Source organism: Tauraco erythrolophus, chromosome 4 (assembly GCF_009769465.1).
Source record: "Tauraco erythrolophus isolate bTauEry1 chromosome 4, bTauEry1.pri, whole genome shotgun sequence".
NCBI lineage: Eukaryota > Metazoa > Chordata > Aves > Musophagiformes > Musophagidae > Tauraco > Tauraco erythrolophus.
The window spans coordinates 1,736,151-1,750,745 of NC_141468.1; the positions used below are offsets into that span (position 1 = coordinate 1,736,151).

The 14,595-nt window shown below is 49.0% G+C and overlaps 1 protein-coding gene across 1 annotated transcript; it reads left to right on the top strand.

Moving 5' to 3' along the window:
* The first annotated feature begins 10,046 nt into the window (after positions 1–10,046).
* Positions 10,047–13,925, top strand: LOC104384071 (tubulin alpha-1D chain-like). The gene is made up of 3 exons (XM_009992389.2): positions 10,047–10,248; positions 11,687–11,835; positions 12,942–13,925. The coding sequence occupies exons 1-3, from the start codon at positions 10,047–10,049 to the stop codon at positions 13,923–13,925; spliced, it is 1,335 nt and encodes a 444-aa protein (XP_009990691.2).
* Positions 13,926–14,595: the final 670 nt, after the last annotated feature.

The window sequence follows — 14,595 nt, forward strand, 5'->3', positions numbered from 1 at the left end:
CATTTCCCAACTGTTGCACACCGTGCAGAATTGATTCCTTTCAGAAAAAAATTAATTAAGCAAATTAGTTTGGATAATCTAAGTCACTCTGCTCTTCCCTTCTCACTCCTTGCACCTTCTACAAACATTGTGGTTGGACCTTGCTTGTGTTTTGTCTTAGCCAGAGAGCTGACCGATGTAAAAAAGCCGGTTTTAATAATAGCGCAGCCCCGCGTGTATTTTTATGGTGCGTTCCAACTTTCAGAAGATGAAAGAAAAAGTGTTTCGCTTTTACATCTTCAAAATGGATGTTTATATAGGCTTGGTGACAGCATTTGTCATTGTCAGAGCTTTAGGACCATTAGAAAAGCCCCCTGAAGCTTTGTCTGTGGCAATGGGAAGGGCTTTTGCTCAAAACTTCTTCTTTGCACAGCTCAGCACAGCGGGGGGACAGGTCTCTAGCTACAACATTACGATGCCCTTTTGACACTGCTATGGGTTTGATTTCAGCAGCTCCAAAACAATCCTTTTCCATAAGGGAGCAGGGATATGTGCAGGAATGAGAAGATCCCACGCAGCCAAGAACAGCCTGGACAATCAAAATATCTACCTAGCTTTTCCAGCCGCACGACGGATCTCTGTACACCACGCATTCAAAATAATCCCAATAATTCAAATTAAGCCTCTGTGCTGAAATCGAATTCTTCTAGAACATTTGATGCAAAGCTTCGGTTTTCAACCCACTAAAGGCAGTGTTGGTAGCTCTGACACTAAACATGGAGGGAAGCACTAAGGCCGAGCTCTTAAACTGGTCATTAATTCGGCAAAAGCTTTTCTAACCCCATCTTTGCTCTAGATGTTTCCCACGTACAGATGGGTGGGAAGGAAAAGTCTTATTGAGAAGAGCCTTTCACAGAGGGTCAATAATGAATTGAATCAATGCTGAAACGCATCAGGCAGTTCCATGGTGAGGACTAACAGCGACACCCTAGTGAACGATGGGGATTCTGGCTCGGTCTCTTCAACTGGAACAAAAACTTGAAAGACTGGTGGTAGGGTCTGCTACTAAGAGAGCAGAGAGCTGCTAGGATCCCCTGCAAAACCTGATACAATCACTTTATTGGCAGGGAGAAAGACACAACCCAGTTTCTTCAAGAAACGTGTGCTCACACACACACGCTCTTGACTGATGAGATGGTTTCAGCTTTGTAGACAGGGAAACGCAGGAGGGAGATGAAGAAGGAAAAAAAAATGGATATTGGAAAGATGAAAACAAGTCACGCAGCAGGAATTTAGTTACTTGGAGTCCTGCTGAACGAATTGAAAACTAAAAGTGCCCGTGAGCTGACTCTAACGTTGGACAACGTTCAAGGGCACGAGACGATGGCGGGGAAATGCACGGAGGGTTATCGAGTATGTAGAAACCACATGCAGTTCAGAAAGTCCTTGAGCTGAATGAAAACCAGAGGAGAAACTTCAGGGGATACGTTCTCTACCTTTTCCTGGCCTTTTACACTTCCTCAAGCAGGTGCTTGTGCCCACGGTTGGGAGCAGGGCAGCGGGAGGCAGACCTCTGCCTGACATCTTGCAGCCACCCTGAAACTCATTAAAGAATATAAGCCCATTTTTCTTCAAGTTACTTCAGAAGAAAGCTTTCCCTTGAAACATGTACCTCATTATTCCTGAGGCAATTAAAGGGAGAAGAGTAGAAATAACCTTTTGCAACTGGAGAATAAATAAAAATATATCCTCGTGTGCTCGCTATTGCTGCAGCCTAACCCCACCGCAAAGAAGCCCGTGCTCCACAGCTGGTTCCTATCTGCTTTAGGGAAGGCAGAGGAGAAGCACAGCTGTGCAGACACAAATGAAGGGATGGTGCTTTCTCCACCCTCGGTTACGGGAATAGCTTTGAGGCAGAGCTGGTTGGGGGAATTCTTCTGGAACTGTGTTCTGCTGAAATATGCAATTCCACTCCGATCGAGCTGTCTAGCAGAATGGGATGGGTCTGCCAGCGTTTTATTCGGAAAGAAAAATGAGGGGAGCAGAGGAGAAGTTGGATTGTCAGAACATCCCATTCTGATAGCCTTGAAATGAAGGTTTTCTGTTTTAATCATTTTTGCTGTAACTTTTTGCATTACAACAGAGAACATCAAAAGTTCCTGCTGATGCCGAATGCTTCTTTTGACAGTACTGTATTATAATTTACTTTTGTGGCAAGTTAAATTCTTTTTTTTTTTTGTGAATATATCATAGAATGGTAGAATGGTTTGTGTTGGAAGGGACTTCAAAGATCATCTAGTTACAACCCCCCTGCCATGGGCAGGGACACCCTCCACTACACCAGATTGCCCAAAGCCTCATCCAGCCTGACCTTGAACACTTCCAGGGATGGGGCAGCCACAGCTTCTCTGGGCAACCTGTGCCAGTACCTCACCACCCTCAGAGGGAAGAATTTCTTCCTTAAATCTAATGGAAAACTCCCCTCTTCCAGTTTAAAGCCATTGCCCTGTGTCCTGTCACTACACACCCTTGTCCAAAGTCCCTCTCCAGCTTTCTTGTAGGCCCCCTTTAGGTACTGGAAGGTGCTGGAAGGTCTCCCCGGAGCCTTCTCTTCCCCAGGCTGAACAGCCCCAACTCTCCCAGCCCGTCTCCAGAGCAGAGGTGCTCCAGCCCTCGGATCATCTTTGTGGCCTCCTCTGGTCTCATTCCAACAGATCCATGTCCTTCTGACACAGCAGGGGAGGGAAGGGACAGGATCCCAATGGATCCCCCTGCATCCAAATTACTCCACTGCCTCACACTGCACGGATGCGTTTGCAGACAGAGTTTGGCTGAAGCAAAATTCGAGGGAGGGGTAGGAAACCGCGTGAGCAAAACAAGCGGAGTTGTCCCTGCCGGCATCCTTCACGGGCACGAAGCAGACAGGGCTGACGCCAAGGCCAGAAAAGGAGCAGTGTAAAACCAAACCGTGCGTGGACGGAAACACACATGGGGAAGTGCTAGAGATATGCAGGCTCAGGCTTGGAGAAATCATCTCTGGTTATCAGTAACAGATGCCTGCGCTGAGGTTGGGGCCTCACTGCATCACAGATAAAGGACAAGCGCTATCAGGAGCAGCGCTTCAAAGTAAGCCCTGGCAAACCTAAATTAGGGTAACGGTGGCCTGAGGTCTCCCTACAAGGAGAAGCGGGGGTGTCCAGAGGACTAGTTGGCTCATCAATAAGTGGGTGTCCGTTAGGAGGTTCCTCATGGCAGGGAGGTTGGAACTAGATGATCTTGAAGGTCCCTTCCAACCCAAACCATTCTGTGATTCTATGACGATTTGCTTGTCAGACATGAGGCTGAAGGCTGCCTAGTAAAATTTGTGGGGCCACCATGGGATGGCCACCAAAGCTCCTGAGGGTTGCAATGGCCTTGTGAGATATGTGCTCACCTCTGGCTGAGCTTTGGGAACCGCTGGCACAGGGCAAGTTCCTCCTCTGTCAGAGGCTTCTTAGTGGATAGTGGTGTTAAGTGAGACAAGCCCGGGTTTTCCCAGGTCACCGGCGAGTCCCATCATGTTAGTGGCTTTATGTCTCTGGAGGACAACAGAGGCAGATGGAGACCTGCTGGGGAGCGGGATCTGGAGTCCCCAACACAAGAAGGACATGGGGCTGCTGGAGAGGGTCCAGAGGAGGCCACGGAGATGATCTGAGGGCTGGAGCACCTCTGCTATGGAGACAGGCTGAGAGAGTTGGGGCTGTTCAGCCTGGAGAAGAGAAGGCTCCAGGGTGATCTTATTGCAGCCTTCCAGTACCTAAAGGGGCTACAGGAAAGCTGGAGAGGGACTTTTCACAAGGGCATGTAGTGACAGGACATGGGGCAATGGCTTTAAACTGAAAGAGGGGAGGTTTAGATTAGATATAAGGAAGAAATTTTTACCTCTGAGGGTGGTGAGGCACTGGCACAGGTTTCCCAGAGAAGCTGTGGCTGCCCCATCCCTGGAAGTGTTCAAGGCCAGGCTGGATGGGGCTTTGAGCAACCTGGTGTGGTGGAGGGTGTCCCTGCCCATGGCAGGGGGCTTGGAACTGGATGGTCTCTGAGGTCCCTTCCAACCCAAACCATTCTGTGATTCTATGATCTGGCAGTTTGGGCGAAAGCAGAGGATGAGGATCCCAAGGACTGTTGTTCTGCGTACTGAGCCAGCGCAGAGTTCACTTGAGAAGACAACAACTGCCTTGGGGGGGAGGAGGGTGTGGGAAGTTGGCAGCTGTTACTCTCCAGAAAAAGGCATAATGAGAGCCAGTGGCTGGAAGCTGATGGTAGGGAAATTCACACGTGAAACAGGGAGCAAATTTAACTGGGTGAGCAGCTAAACATGGGAGCAAATTATTCCTGAAATTGCGGATTTTGGAACTACATACATCGCTACCTTTTCAGTTCAGCCAGCAAACCAAAAATACCGAAAAATCCCACATTTGACTCAGCCTGAAGCAAAGTGAGATTTTTCCCCCCCACTTTTTCCTGCTTCGGCAACACCAACAATTAACATAAGACGAAATATTTTCCCTTCCCAGAGCCAAAATATTTAGATTCCATGGGGGCACCTCTAACAAAAGCAAGCGATAGACCCGAAGGGTGACATTTGAATGTCATTCCCCAAAGCAGCACAACAAGAGCAGTACCTTCTCTGTTCCTCAGCAGCCTGGTGAGTCAAGTTCTTGCCCAGAGCGTGGCCATGGATCAATTCTTCCCTACTTCTCAGGGTAGTCATCCAGCATGTTTTGGGACACCACCCGCATCCTCGTGGGTAAGGATTTGCTCCGTAGAGGCAAACAGCAGCTGGTGCCAGACCACATGGTGGGACAGCAATAGGAAGACCAGGGAGAGTGAGGAGGGGATATTTAGGACACGGGAGTGGGAAGAAGGAGGCAGCAGCTGTGAGGTCTGGCTATAAAAAGGCTGAGAGCTGCTGCAATGGGTCCTCTGGGGGGGTGGTCTCTGTCCTTCTGGTTGATGCTGTTCTAAATATGTCTTGGAGCTGAGATCACAGGCGGGTTGTCTCTGTCACCACCAGACTATAACAATTCTCTCTTTTTCCCTTCCATTTCCCAAGAAAGACAGAAATCAGACCCCAAAATTTTTTGACTTGGGGTTTACCAAAAGCTCGTTATTTAGCGAATAAATGCTTCACACTCTAAATTGCCCGAGTTCCTAATTTTCTCTTTTCTCATTGAGGAACAGGTGCTTCTTGGAAAGAGACGATCTTTTCTGACTGGCAGGTTTGGAGGACACATTTTGGGAGGCTTTTGGTTTAGGACATAAATAAATTGCTTCTCTATGCTCAGAGGCCACCTTAATTCCCAGCAGAGGTTTGGAGGCCACAACGCTGACAGCAGTGTTTGCATGTTGCTCTATCTAACGAGAGAACCCTGCCTGACCCAATTACAGCTGAATTCTCCCACTTCCAAAAGTGTGCCCAACCTGCTTGGCTTGAATTCCCTAAACCCACGGGATAGCCCCGAGCAGGAATAGAGTAATGCTCCCATCTGCCCTTAGAGGCAGAGGTTGGGCTGAACATGCCAGTGGAGGAGAGCTCTTCCTTAGATGCCTTCCTCTTGCAGGTCAACTCGTGTCTTCGTCCATGAAGGTTTCAGTCTTGTCCCCAAGCCTTGGCGGAGCTGGGGGGTGAATACCCACCAAGCACCCATTCACAGTGCTGACAGTACAAAGGGAAATGAATCTTCTCTAAAGAAATTTACCCTTTGGCTGGAGATGTTCTTACAATCAGGTCCTTGGAGAGAGGATTAATTTTGCCTCCTAGAAGTACCTTGAGATCAACTTAGAACAAGTTGCTTGAGGACTTGTGCGGGTGAGTTTTGAATATGTTCAAGAATGAAAATTCCCCCATCTTTACATTCCTGTTCCAATGTCTGACCACCTTCATGGTGAATTGAAAGGTCTCCCCTTCTCAAGGATGAACAAGCCCACTTACTCTGTCTGCTTGTGTCCTGTACTCCAAATACGTGGCCATCTGTGCTGGACTTACTCCGGCGTACCAATGTCTATCTTGTACTGGTCAGCTCAAACTGGACCCAGTAAGTAGAGAGGGTCTCACAAGTGCTGAACAGAGGAAAAACTCCCTGTCTCCCCCAAACGCAGAGCTGTCAACCCGTTGCAACTACGGCTGAACCAAAGAACATTTTAATGGGAGAACGAAGAGGTAAATAAGGGAAGTAGTAAACAAGTTACCACGAACCCCTCTTGTCTACCTCCTGGTAGTAACTCCACAGGTACTGCTGAGACTTAAGGGCAGATCCAGAGCTCTCTTAAAGATGTACTTACTCATGTGCAGGATGAGGCCAAACCTGGCCCAGAGTCCTTATCAGTGGCCGTGAATAACGATAAGGGGGAGGTTGTTTCTGCTGGATAAAACAAATCATATAGGAGCGCACAAACTTCCCCAGAGTTTCCTTTGTGTTTTAGTCAAACTCAAACTTTGGCATCTACTTTTTTTTTTTTTTCCCCCTCTCAATTGAGACTCTTTGAAAAAACACATGAGAAAAAAAAAGCTCATATTGTACCTAAGGCTGCTTAATCACAGAAATCGCACCAGCTAGACGCTGGGAGATCATTTTATCCCTCGCAATTTCTAGGGATGCAAAGGAAAAGGAGCTCTGCTCCTTTAAGCTAGCAGAAAGCTTCTTTATATTCAGGTGGAGTCAAGCCTTCCTGGGCTATAAAGTTGCAGGGAGAGGCAGGGGCAGCAGCTGTTTTGCTTAGATCTTAGCAAGCCTCCAGTCTCATCATGGTAAGAGCTATGCCTTGTGTTTGCATTTGCCTAAATTTAAAATATAGATCGGATATTTTCCAAGCGTACTGAGCTAGACAGCTTGCTTGCTCTTTTTCTCTCCTTTCTCTTGGGGGGGGGTGTTAATTCCAAACAGCTTTGTGCCATTGCTGATTACCTTATTGTTTATTGATTCAGTTTTTGCTCCTTATAAGGGAAAAGTGAGGGACTTGGTTGGAGAAGAGCTGTTTAAGTGGCTTCTTGCTGCTTTTCCCCTCTGGGTTTGCAGCTCCTGAGGTGAGGTCTATAGGGTTGCAAAGTTTCTGCCTCTTTAATGCAAGTTGGGTTTGACTTTTTGTTTGGGAAACCAGCATAGCTTGATACACAACTATATGATAGATGAAATTTTGAAGTTTGACACTGCTGGCCCTTTTCCCTGAGTTTAACACTTCAACTCTCGTGCTGCTGCAGGGAGCTAATGCAACTTGCAGAGACCTTTAGGGTTTTTTTTTTTTCTCCTTAGGAGTGAGCTGCCATGTTGCCTTTGTCTGCTACAAACCCTTGGGATTAGATATTAAATGAATAAAGTTCCTCCTTCCCTCTAACTTTTTAATGGAATCTTTGCTCTGAAGAGTTTGCAGCTGCGAAACTGAAGTGGGTTGATCTGGTTGTTAAAAAAACCCTGCAGCCCTGAAGAGTGCTGGCTGATGTAGCTGCAACTTTTTGTAAAGAATAACACAACTGTCACCTTATTGCAAATGCAAAAGAGTAACTTGTTGGAAAATCTGATGGTGTCCCTTTGCATGTTGCAAATGGAAGAAAACTTCAAAGTAACTCCTAGCGAGCCAGCTTTTGAACTTTTCCTTTTATCTGCTGACTTCTAGAGTCTGTCTTGGCTATAAAACAGTTAAACATTTACATGCTATTTCCAATGGGAAAATCAGCTGGACAACAATAGGCTGCCTATAGCCAGATCATCTTGATGCAAATGTTGGAGATCTGGGATCTCAAAAAACCTTCTGGCATATTTGAGAGGGAGGAAAAAAAACCTGCAGAAAAAACGCTGCACTTTTTTCCTTCCAGCAGGCTTTTTTTTTTTTTTGTTCCCATTCCCTTTGCTCTGGGCTGAAAATACCAGTACTCCCTTGAAGCAGGTGCTGGGACTATGGAGCTGGGAGAGGATAGTGAGCGGAGCAGCTGTCCCCGGCAGAGCTGGGGAAGGGGCCGTGGCACTGACCCTCGCAAACTGTGGCCAGGAGCTATTGCAACCATCTGGCTGAGAGGGATGGGCAAATGGCAGCCAGCATTTCCCACATAGTGCAAATATCAACTTGGAGAGGGAGGACTTCAACACAGCCTCCACACCCAGCAGAACTGGTGGTCTCAGCCCAGACTGGGATTAAGTGGTGTTTAGCCAGCTGTGGGTAAAGGGGTTGGTGTCCCTCTGCGGTACCAGGAGCATTCATCCAGTTGGTGTCTGGCTTTGTGGGGGATGACCCCACCTGGAATTTTGCGTTCAGCTCTGGGGTCCCCAACACAAGAAGGACATGGAGCTGCTGGAATGAGACCAGAGGAGGATCACAAAGATGATCCAAGGGCTGGAGCACCTCTGCTATGGAGACAGGCTGAGAGTTGGGGCTGTTCAGCTTGGAGAAGAGAAGGCTCCAGGGAGACCTTCCAGCACCTTCCAGTATCTGAAGGGGCTACAAGAGAGCTGGAGAGGGACTTTTTACAAGGGCATGTAGTGCCAGGACACGGGGCAATGGCTTTAAACTCAAAGAGGGGAGATTTAGACTGGATCTAAGGAAGAAATTCTTCACTGTGAGGGTGGTGAGGCACTGGCACAGGTTGGCCAGAGAAGTGGCTGCCCCATCCCTGGAAGTGTTCAAGGCCAGGTTGGATGGGGCTTTGAGCAACCTGGTGTAGTGGAGGGTGTCCCTGCCCATGGCATGGAGGCTGGAACTAGATGCTCTTTGAGGTCCCTTCCAACCCAAACCGTTCTATGATTCTGTGACCTGAATATGCAGTGGCCATTGGAAGTGTTTGAAGACCAAGGAACATCTTGGCACATCCATGCTTGGAGCCTAAGAGGGGAGTGGTTACATCGCAACCTCTCCTGATGGCTACTGCCACGAATGGTTGGTTGCCCAAGACTGTCTAGCACTGCTTAGAGGGTAGTGACTTTCAAGAGACAGGATCCTTCTGCCAGGATAGTCATGCCTAGCGGTGTGCACACACAGAGTGTCCCCTCAGCCCTGAGACAAATGGGCTGTCAGTGGTGTCTGTCATGCTCTGCCCAAGGTGGGCTACTTGGAGCAGGGGAGCTGGGCTTATTTGTGGAGACCCCCAGCTCCAGGTGGGACTAGATGGTGGTGTGAAATGAGGTGAGGCCTGAACCAAGCTGCCCATCAATAATACAAATAATGGGATCAGCCACACTGCCTGCCATCCCCAGGTGGGATGGCCAGCTCCCTTTCATGGTGATTCCTTGGGAAGCAGCACTGCCCCATGCTGTGTGTGGCAGTAACTGGGAGTCTCTGCTTTGAGAGCTGGGACATGAGCCTCTGTCATTGCTGCAGCAGTGCTTTGATCTTGGGGTGGTGGAAACAGCAGAGATGCCAATTACCCAGGGAAGCGCCCAACCATCAAAAGTCCCTGGAAGACGCCAGTACCTCCAATACTGCCCTGGAGGTAGTTCGAGGCTCCTGGAGGGTGACCTGGTTAAATCAGGACTCCAAGCCTCTCCTCAGGTGTCAGCCTGCCCTTGTTCTGGCCCTGGGCGACTGCTGGTTTCCTGCTGTGATTCCCAGCTTGTCTGTGGGTTTCCCCAATCTTGGCTTCTCCCTACTTGGTGCAGAGCTTTTTTTTAGCTCAGAGAACCTGGAGTTGTTGTCCCTGATGCCCCATTGCTCCAGGACCTAGGGGATTGACAGCTGCTCTGCTCCATGGTTGAGTGCTGATGGAGGAGCCAGCACTGTTCAGCTGCTTCCTGCCTCAGCACGAAGCCCATCACCTCCTTCCTTCCTCCTCCCCTGGTGGGAGAGCCCTTCCAAGGGACGCTACGTGTGCGGCTCGGCTGTGTCCAGCTGCCCTGCAGATCACGGTTTGATCCCTGCTCCAAGTCCCGGTGGTGGGCGGAAGCCGCCTGTTTCCCCAATCATCCGCAGTGGCAAATGGCTCAAACAAGAACCGCGGGGGCTAGTGCTAAGTCACAGGATGTCTAAAAATCACCTTAACAAGCTGTTTCCCCTTCCAGAGGGAATGCATTTCCATCCACATCGGGCAGGCTGGCGTGCAGATGGGCAATGCCTGCTGGGAGCTGTACTGCCTCGAGCACGGGATCCAGGCGGATGGCACCATTCCTGGCCCCAAGCAGGTGAAACCTGTGGAGCCAAAGTCTGATCAAGTGGATTCTTCTTTCGAGACCTTCTTCTGTGAGACAGCGTCTGGGAAGCATGTGCCCCGGGCAGTGTTCATAGACTTGGAGCCCACTGTCATCGGTAATAGTGGAGCAGTTGGGTGTTGTGGCATCTTTCAGCCTTCTTACTTGGGGCTTGTGTTGCTGCCCATATTGCCCAGCAGCTCCCACTCCTCTGCTCTAGTAAAACGTCTCCAGCCATCAGAAGGAGACAAAGTTTGTGTTTCCAAATGGACCTGGAGTGACAAAACCATTACTCTTACTACACTGACTTCTCTTTGGTTGGTCAGGTTGGATGAGGCTTTGGGCAACCTGGTGTAGTGGAGGGTGTCCCTGCCCATGGCAGGGGGGTTGGAACTAGATGATCTTTAAGGTCCCTTCCAACCCAAACCATTCTATGATCCTTCCTTTTAGGAGACCTGCTGTCTTGAGCAGGATCCTCAGCAGGTGTAAAGTGGCAGGAGTTTATTAACCTCAGTGGCTCTGAACTGAATTGCACCATCCTATGACCTGATGTGGCACACTTGGTTATAACGCTGCCTGTGAAACGTCTTTGGGCAGATGGGTGCTACATATTTCATGGTTCTGTGGAAATTTGAGGGTCTTGCTGCTGCAAGATTTCTACTTCCCCTTCCAGCCCCAGCTTCTTTAGTGATCTCTGGGTCTTTGATTCAACCGTGGCACTTACATTTAGAGTACCTTTGTAGAAAACAAATTCATTTTTTGTTCAAGGAACTGGTGGAAATGACTCCCAATCACCTGCATCCATCTACCATCCATCTTTTGCCTTCTAGGCTTCTCCTGGGCATTTGCTCCTATCTTACCATCTAGGATGTGTGACTCATTATTTCTTCTAATGGAAGGAATGTAGACTTTTGGTTTGGTTCCACTTCATTTTTAAGCACCTTATCAAGGCACTAAATTGGGAACCTAATGAGTGAGCCAGCAGAATATGAAACGTATCCAATGTTGAGACTGAGTGGATTTAAATACCCTCTGGAGGTGTATCCAACCTCATTGACTGCATGGAGCCTAGAGAAACTGCTCCTAATGCCTGTCTTCATAAGGTGCCTGAAGTGGGGTCAGATACACCTAACAGAAATGTCAATGCTGGAGGCACTCTGTCTCCTTTTCAGTGTGCTGTAGAGCAGAGGATGGAGGTAGTGCTTCCAGCCACCTCAAGATGCTTTGCAACAAGCAGAAGCACAAGCTGCACATGGTAACTATAATCCTACAATAATATTGGAAACTTAGGCAGTGCCCTAACTCTTTAAGCCAAATTACCTTAGGATCTCAAGGTGGCTGCTGGGTGAAGCTGGAGGAGGTATAGCAGGACCTTGACAAATTAGCTTGTCCAAGTTATTTTTACCCCTTCCGTTATTCCCAGTCTGAACTAACCATGCCATGACTGTCATCTCACATGGGCTCCTGGTAGATTTGCTGTGTGTTTTACTCTGTCACACTAATGCCCAGAACCTGTAACTGTGTGCTGCTCTCCCTGACTGCTCCTCCTTGTGCAGATGAGATCAGGACTGGGACCTACCACGGGCTCTTCCACCCAGAGCAGCTCATCAGTGGCAAAGAAGATGCTGCCAACAACTATGCCCGTGGCCACTACACCATCGGAAAGGAGATTATAGACACTGTCCTCAGCAGAATCCGTAAAATGGTAAGAGGAAAGCCTTAAAATAACACACCCTGGATGATACAATTAAACTTTGGGTTTGGGGGAGAAGTCTTAGAAGAAAAACTCCTTTATGTGAGCTCAAGGGCTGCAGCAGCTCTGAGGTTTGGGGCTCAAGGAACCATTTGAACCTGTATATCTCCCTGAAAGCAACTGTCATTCTATGAAGTGACACAACACTAGACCTAAGAGACAGAAGAGAAGGACTTTTGACCACAGGGAAGTCACACCCTGGTTGTGCAATTGCAGATATTAATTCCAAATGGACAGTTGGTAGCCAGGCTGGAAGGACCAAACTCCACGTTTTATAGCAGTGAAGCAGGATTGTGACAGTGTACTTGGAGACCTGTTAATGAAATGTTTTTGAGAGGTCTCCTAAGGGTCTAGGACCCACATGCTACCTCCCATCGCCTCTCAGGTTCTGAGGTACGCATTGAGCTGATAATGGAGCGATTTGCCAAGAGTTTTTGTCTGAATTTGCAGAACTACCTGTGGTATCTCATGGAAATGCTACAATTAAGACATGTGTACTTAGGATGCTCCATAGAGCGATCTACTGAGTGAATCAGTTAAACAGGCTGAGAGAATTGGAGCTGTTCAGCCTGGAGAAGAGAAGGCTCAGAGGAGACCTTCCAGTGCCTAAAGGGTCTACAAGAAAGCTGGAGAGGGGCTTTGGGTAGGGACGTGCAGTGACAGGACACGGAGCAATGGCTTTAAACTGAAAGAGGGGAGATTTCGATTAGATCTCAGGAAGAAATTTTTTACACCAAGGGTGGTGAGGCACTGGCACAGGTTGCCCAGAGAAGCTGTGGCTGCCCCATCCCTGGCAGTGTTCCAGGCCAGGTTGGATGGAGCTTTGAGCAACCTGATCTAGTGGAAGGTGTCCCTGCCCATGGCAGGGGGGTTGGAACTGGATGGTCTTTAAGGTCCCTTCCAACCCAAACCATTCAATGATTCTATGATGAATCTGCTCTAGGGATTGGCTGCACTCTGGCCAGTGAGTGCTCTGAGTAGAATTTATTGCTGTATTACTTGGGATAGTTATTCCAGTTCTTAACAGAGCGGGGTAAATATACATTATTCTGCTGCAGGCTGACCAGTGCAGTGGACTCCAAGGGTTCCTGGTCTTCCACAGCTTTGGGGGAGGCACAGGCTCCGGGTTCACCTCCCTCCTCATGGAGCGCCTCTCCGTGGAGTACAGCAAGAAGTCCAAGCTGGAGTTCTCTGTGTACCCAGCCCCACAGGTCTCCACTGCAGTGGTGGAACCCTACAACTCCATCCTCACCACCCACACCACCTTGGAGCACTCGGATTGCTCCTTCATGGTGGACAACGAAGCCATCTATGACATCTGCAACCGCAACCTAGACATTGAGCGTCCCACCTACACCAACCTCAACAGGCTGATTGGGCAGATTGTCTCATCAGTTACTGCCTCCTTGAGATTTAATGGTGCTTTGAATGTTGACCTGATTGAATTCCAGACCAACCTGGTGCCCTACCCACGGATACACTTCCCGCTCACAACCTACGCCCCCATCATCTCGGCAGAGAAAGCCTACCATGAGCAGCTGTCAGTGCCAGAGATCACCAACGCTTGCTTTGAGTTCTCCAACCAGATGGTGAAATGTGACCCGCGCCGGGGCAAGTACATGGCGTGCTGCCTGCTGTACCGGGGCGACGTGGTGCCCAAGGATGTGAACGCAGCCATCGCAGCCATTAAAACACGCCGGTCCATCCAGTTTGTGGACTGGTGCCCCACGGGTTTCAAAGTGGGTATCAACTACCAGCCTCCCACGGTGGTGCCCGGGGGTGACCTGGCCAAGGTGCAGCGGGCTGTCTGCATGCTGAGCAACACCACGGCCATCGCGGAGGCGTGGGCCCGTCTGGACCACAAGTTTGACCTGATGTACGCCAAGCGAGCCTTCGTGCACTGGTATGTGGGGGAGGGCATGGAGGAAGGGGAGTTTTCGGAGGCCAGGGAGGACCTGGCTGCCCTGGAGAAGGATTATGAGGAGGTTGGAAGGGACTCGGCAGATGGAGAAGAGGATGAGGCTGATGAGGATGAGTATTAACAAACTGTAGTTTGTTCTTAATGAAGTCAAACCTGAGACAAAACACAAACCCTCTGTCGTCAGGCTAAACTGATCCCGAGTGCCTGGAGGTGCCAAAGGATTGTCCTGAACTTCAAGGCTACTGTTTGACGTATTAACCCTTTTCTGCTTGCGTAGTCTGCGCGCTCGTAGTGCACTTCTGTAGCATGGGTGTCTCGAGCTGTATCCCACTGCTGTTTATCCACGAGTGAAGCTGAGTAGGTGCCTGGCTTAGTGTTGGGGACACATCCTGCCTGGGCAGAGGATCCTGGTTCCTAGTCCAGGGGAATGCTGCAAGCTGCCTGCTTTGGCCAAAATGGCAAATTCTTGCTCCGGCTTTTACTGTAAAAGCACCTTTTAATTAGAAATGTACCTGTACACTTCTATGCAACTGTCTTTTTGTATTTGAATAAAGACTCGGTTTTTTGCCCTGAGTTCTTTAGATTTAATCAGGGTGTTGGTGTGGGGAGGTGGATGTTGTCTTGGGGAGCAAATGCTGATAAGGGTGATCTATAGGTAGACCATCTGTGAGGATCATCAACCACAATTATTGCTATGAGGGAAATGACCTACATCCTGCAGAGACTCATCTATCTGGAGCTGGATGTGGCTTTTCTCATCCCCAGGAGAAGGCTGGAGGAAACGTGTCTGG

Bases quoted from the DNA above. Each gene is read 5' to 3' on its own strand.
- LOC104384071 (XM_009992389.2), top strand. From the start codon at position 10,047: ATGGGCAATGCCTGCTGGGAGCTGTACTGCCTCGAGCACGGGATCCAG. The intron at 10,249-11,686 runs GTAATAGTGGAG...CTCCTTGTGCAG, and splicing joins CTTGGAGCCCACTGTCATCG to ATGAGATCAGGACTGGGACC. The intron at 11,836-12,941 runs GTAAGAGGAAAG...ATTCTGCTGCAG, and splicing joins TCAGCAGAATCCGTAAAATG to GCTGACCAGTGCAGTGGACT.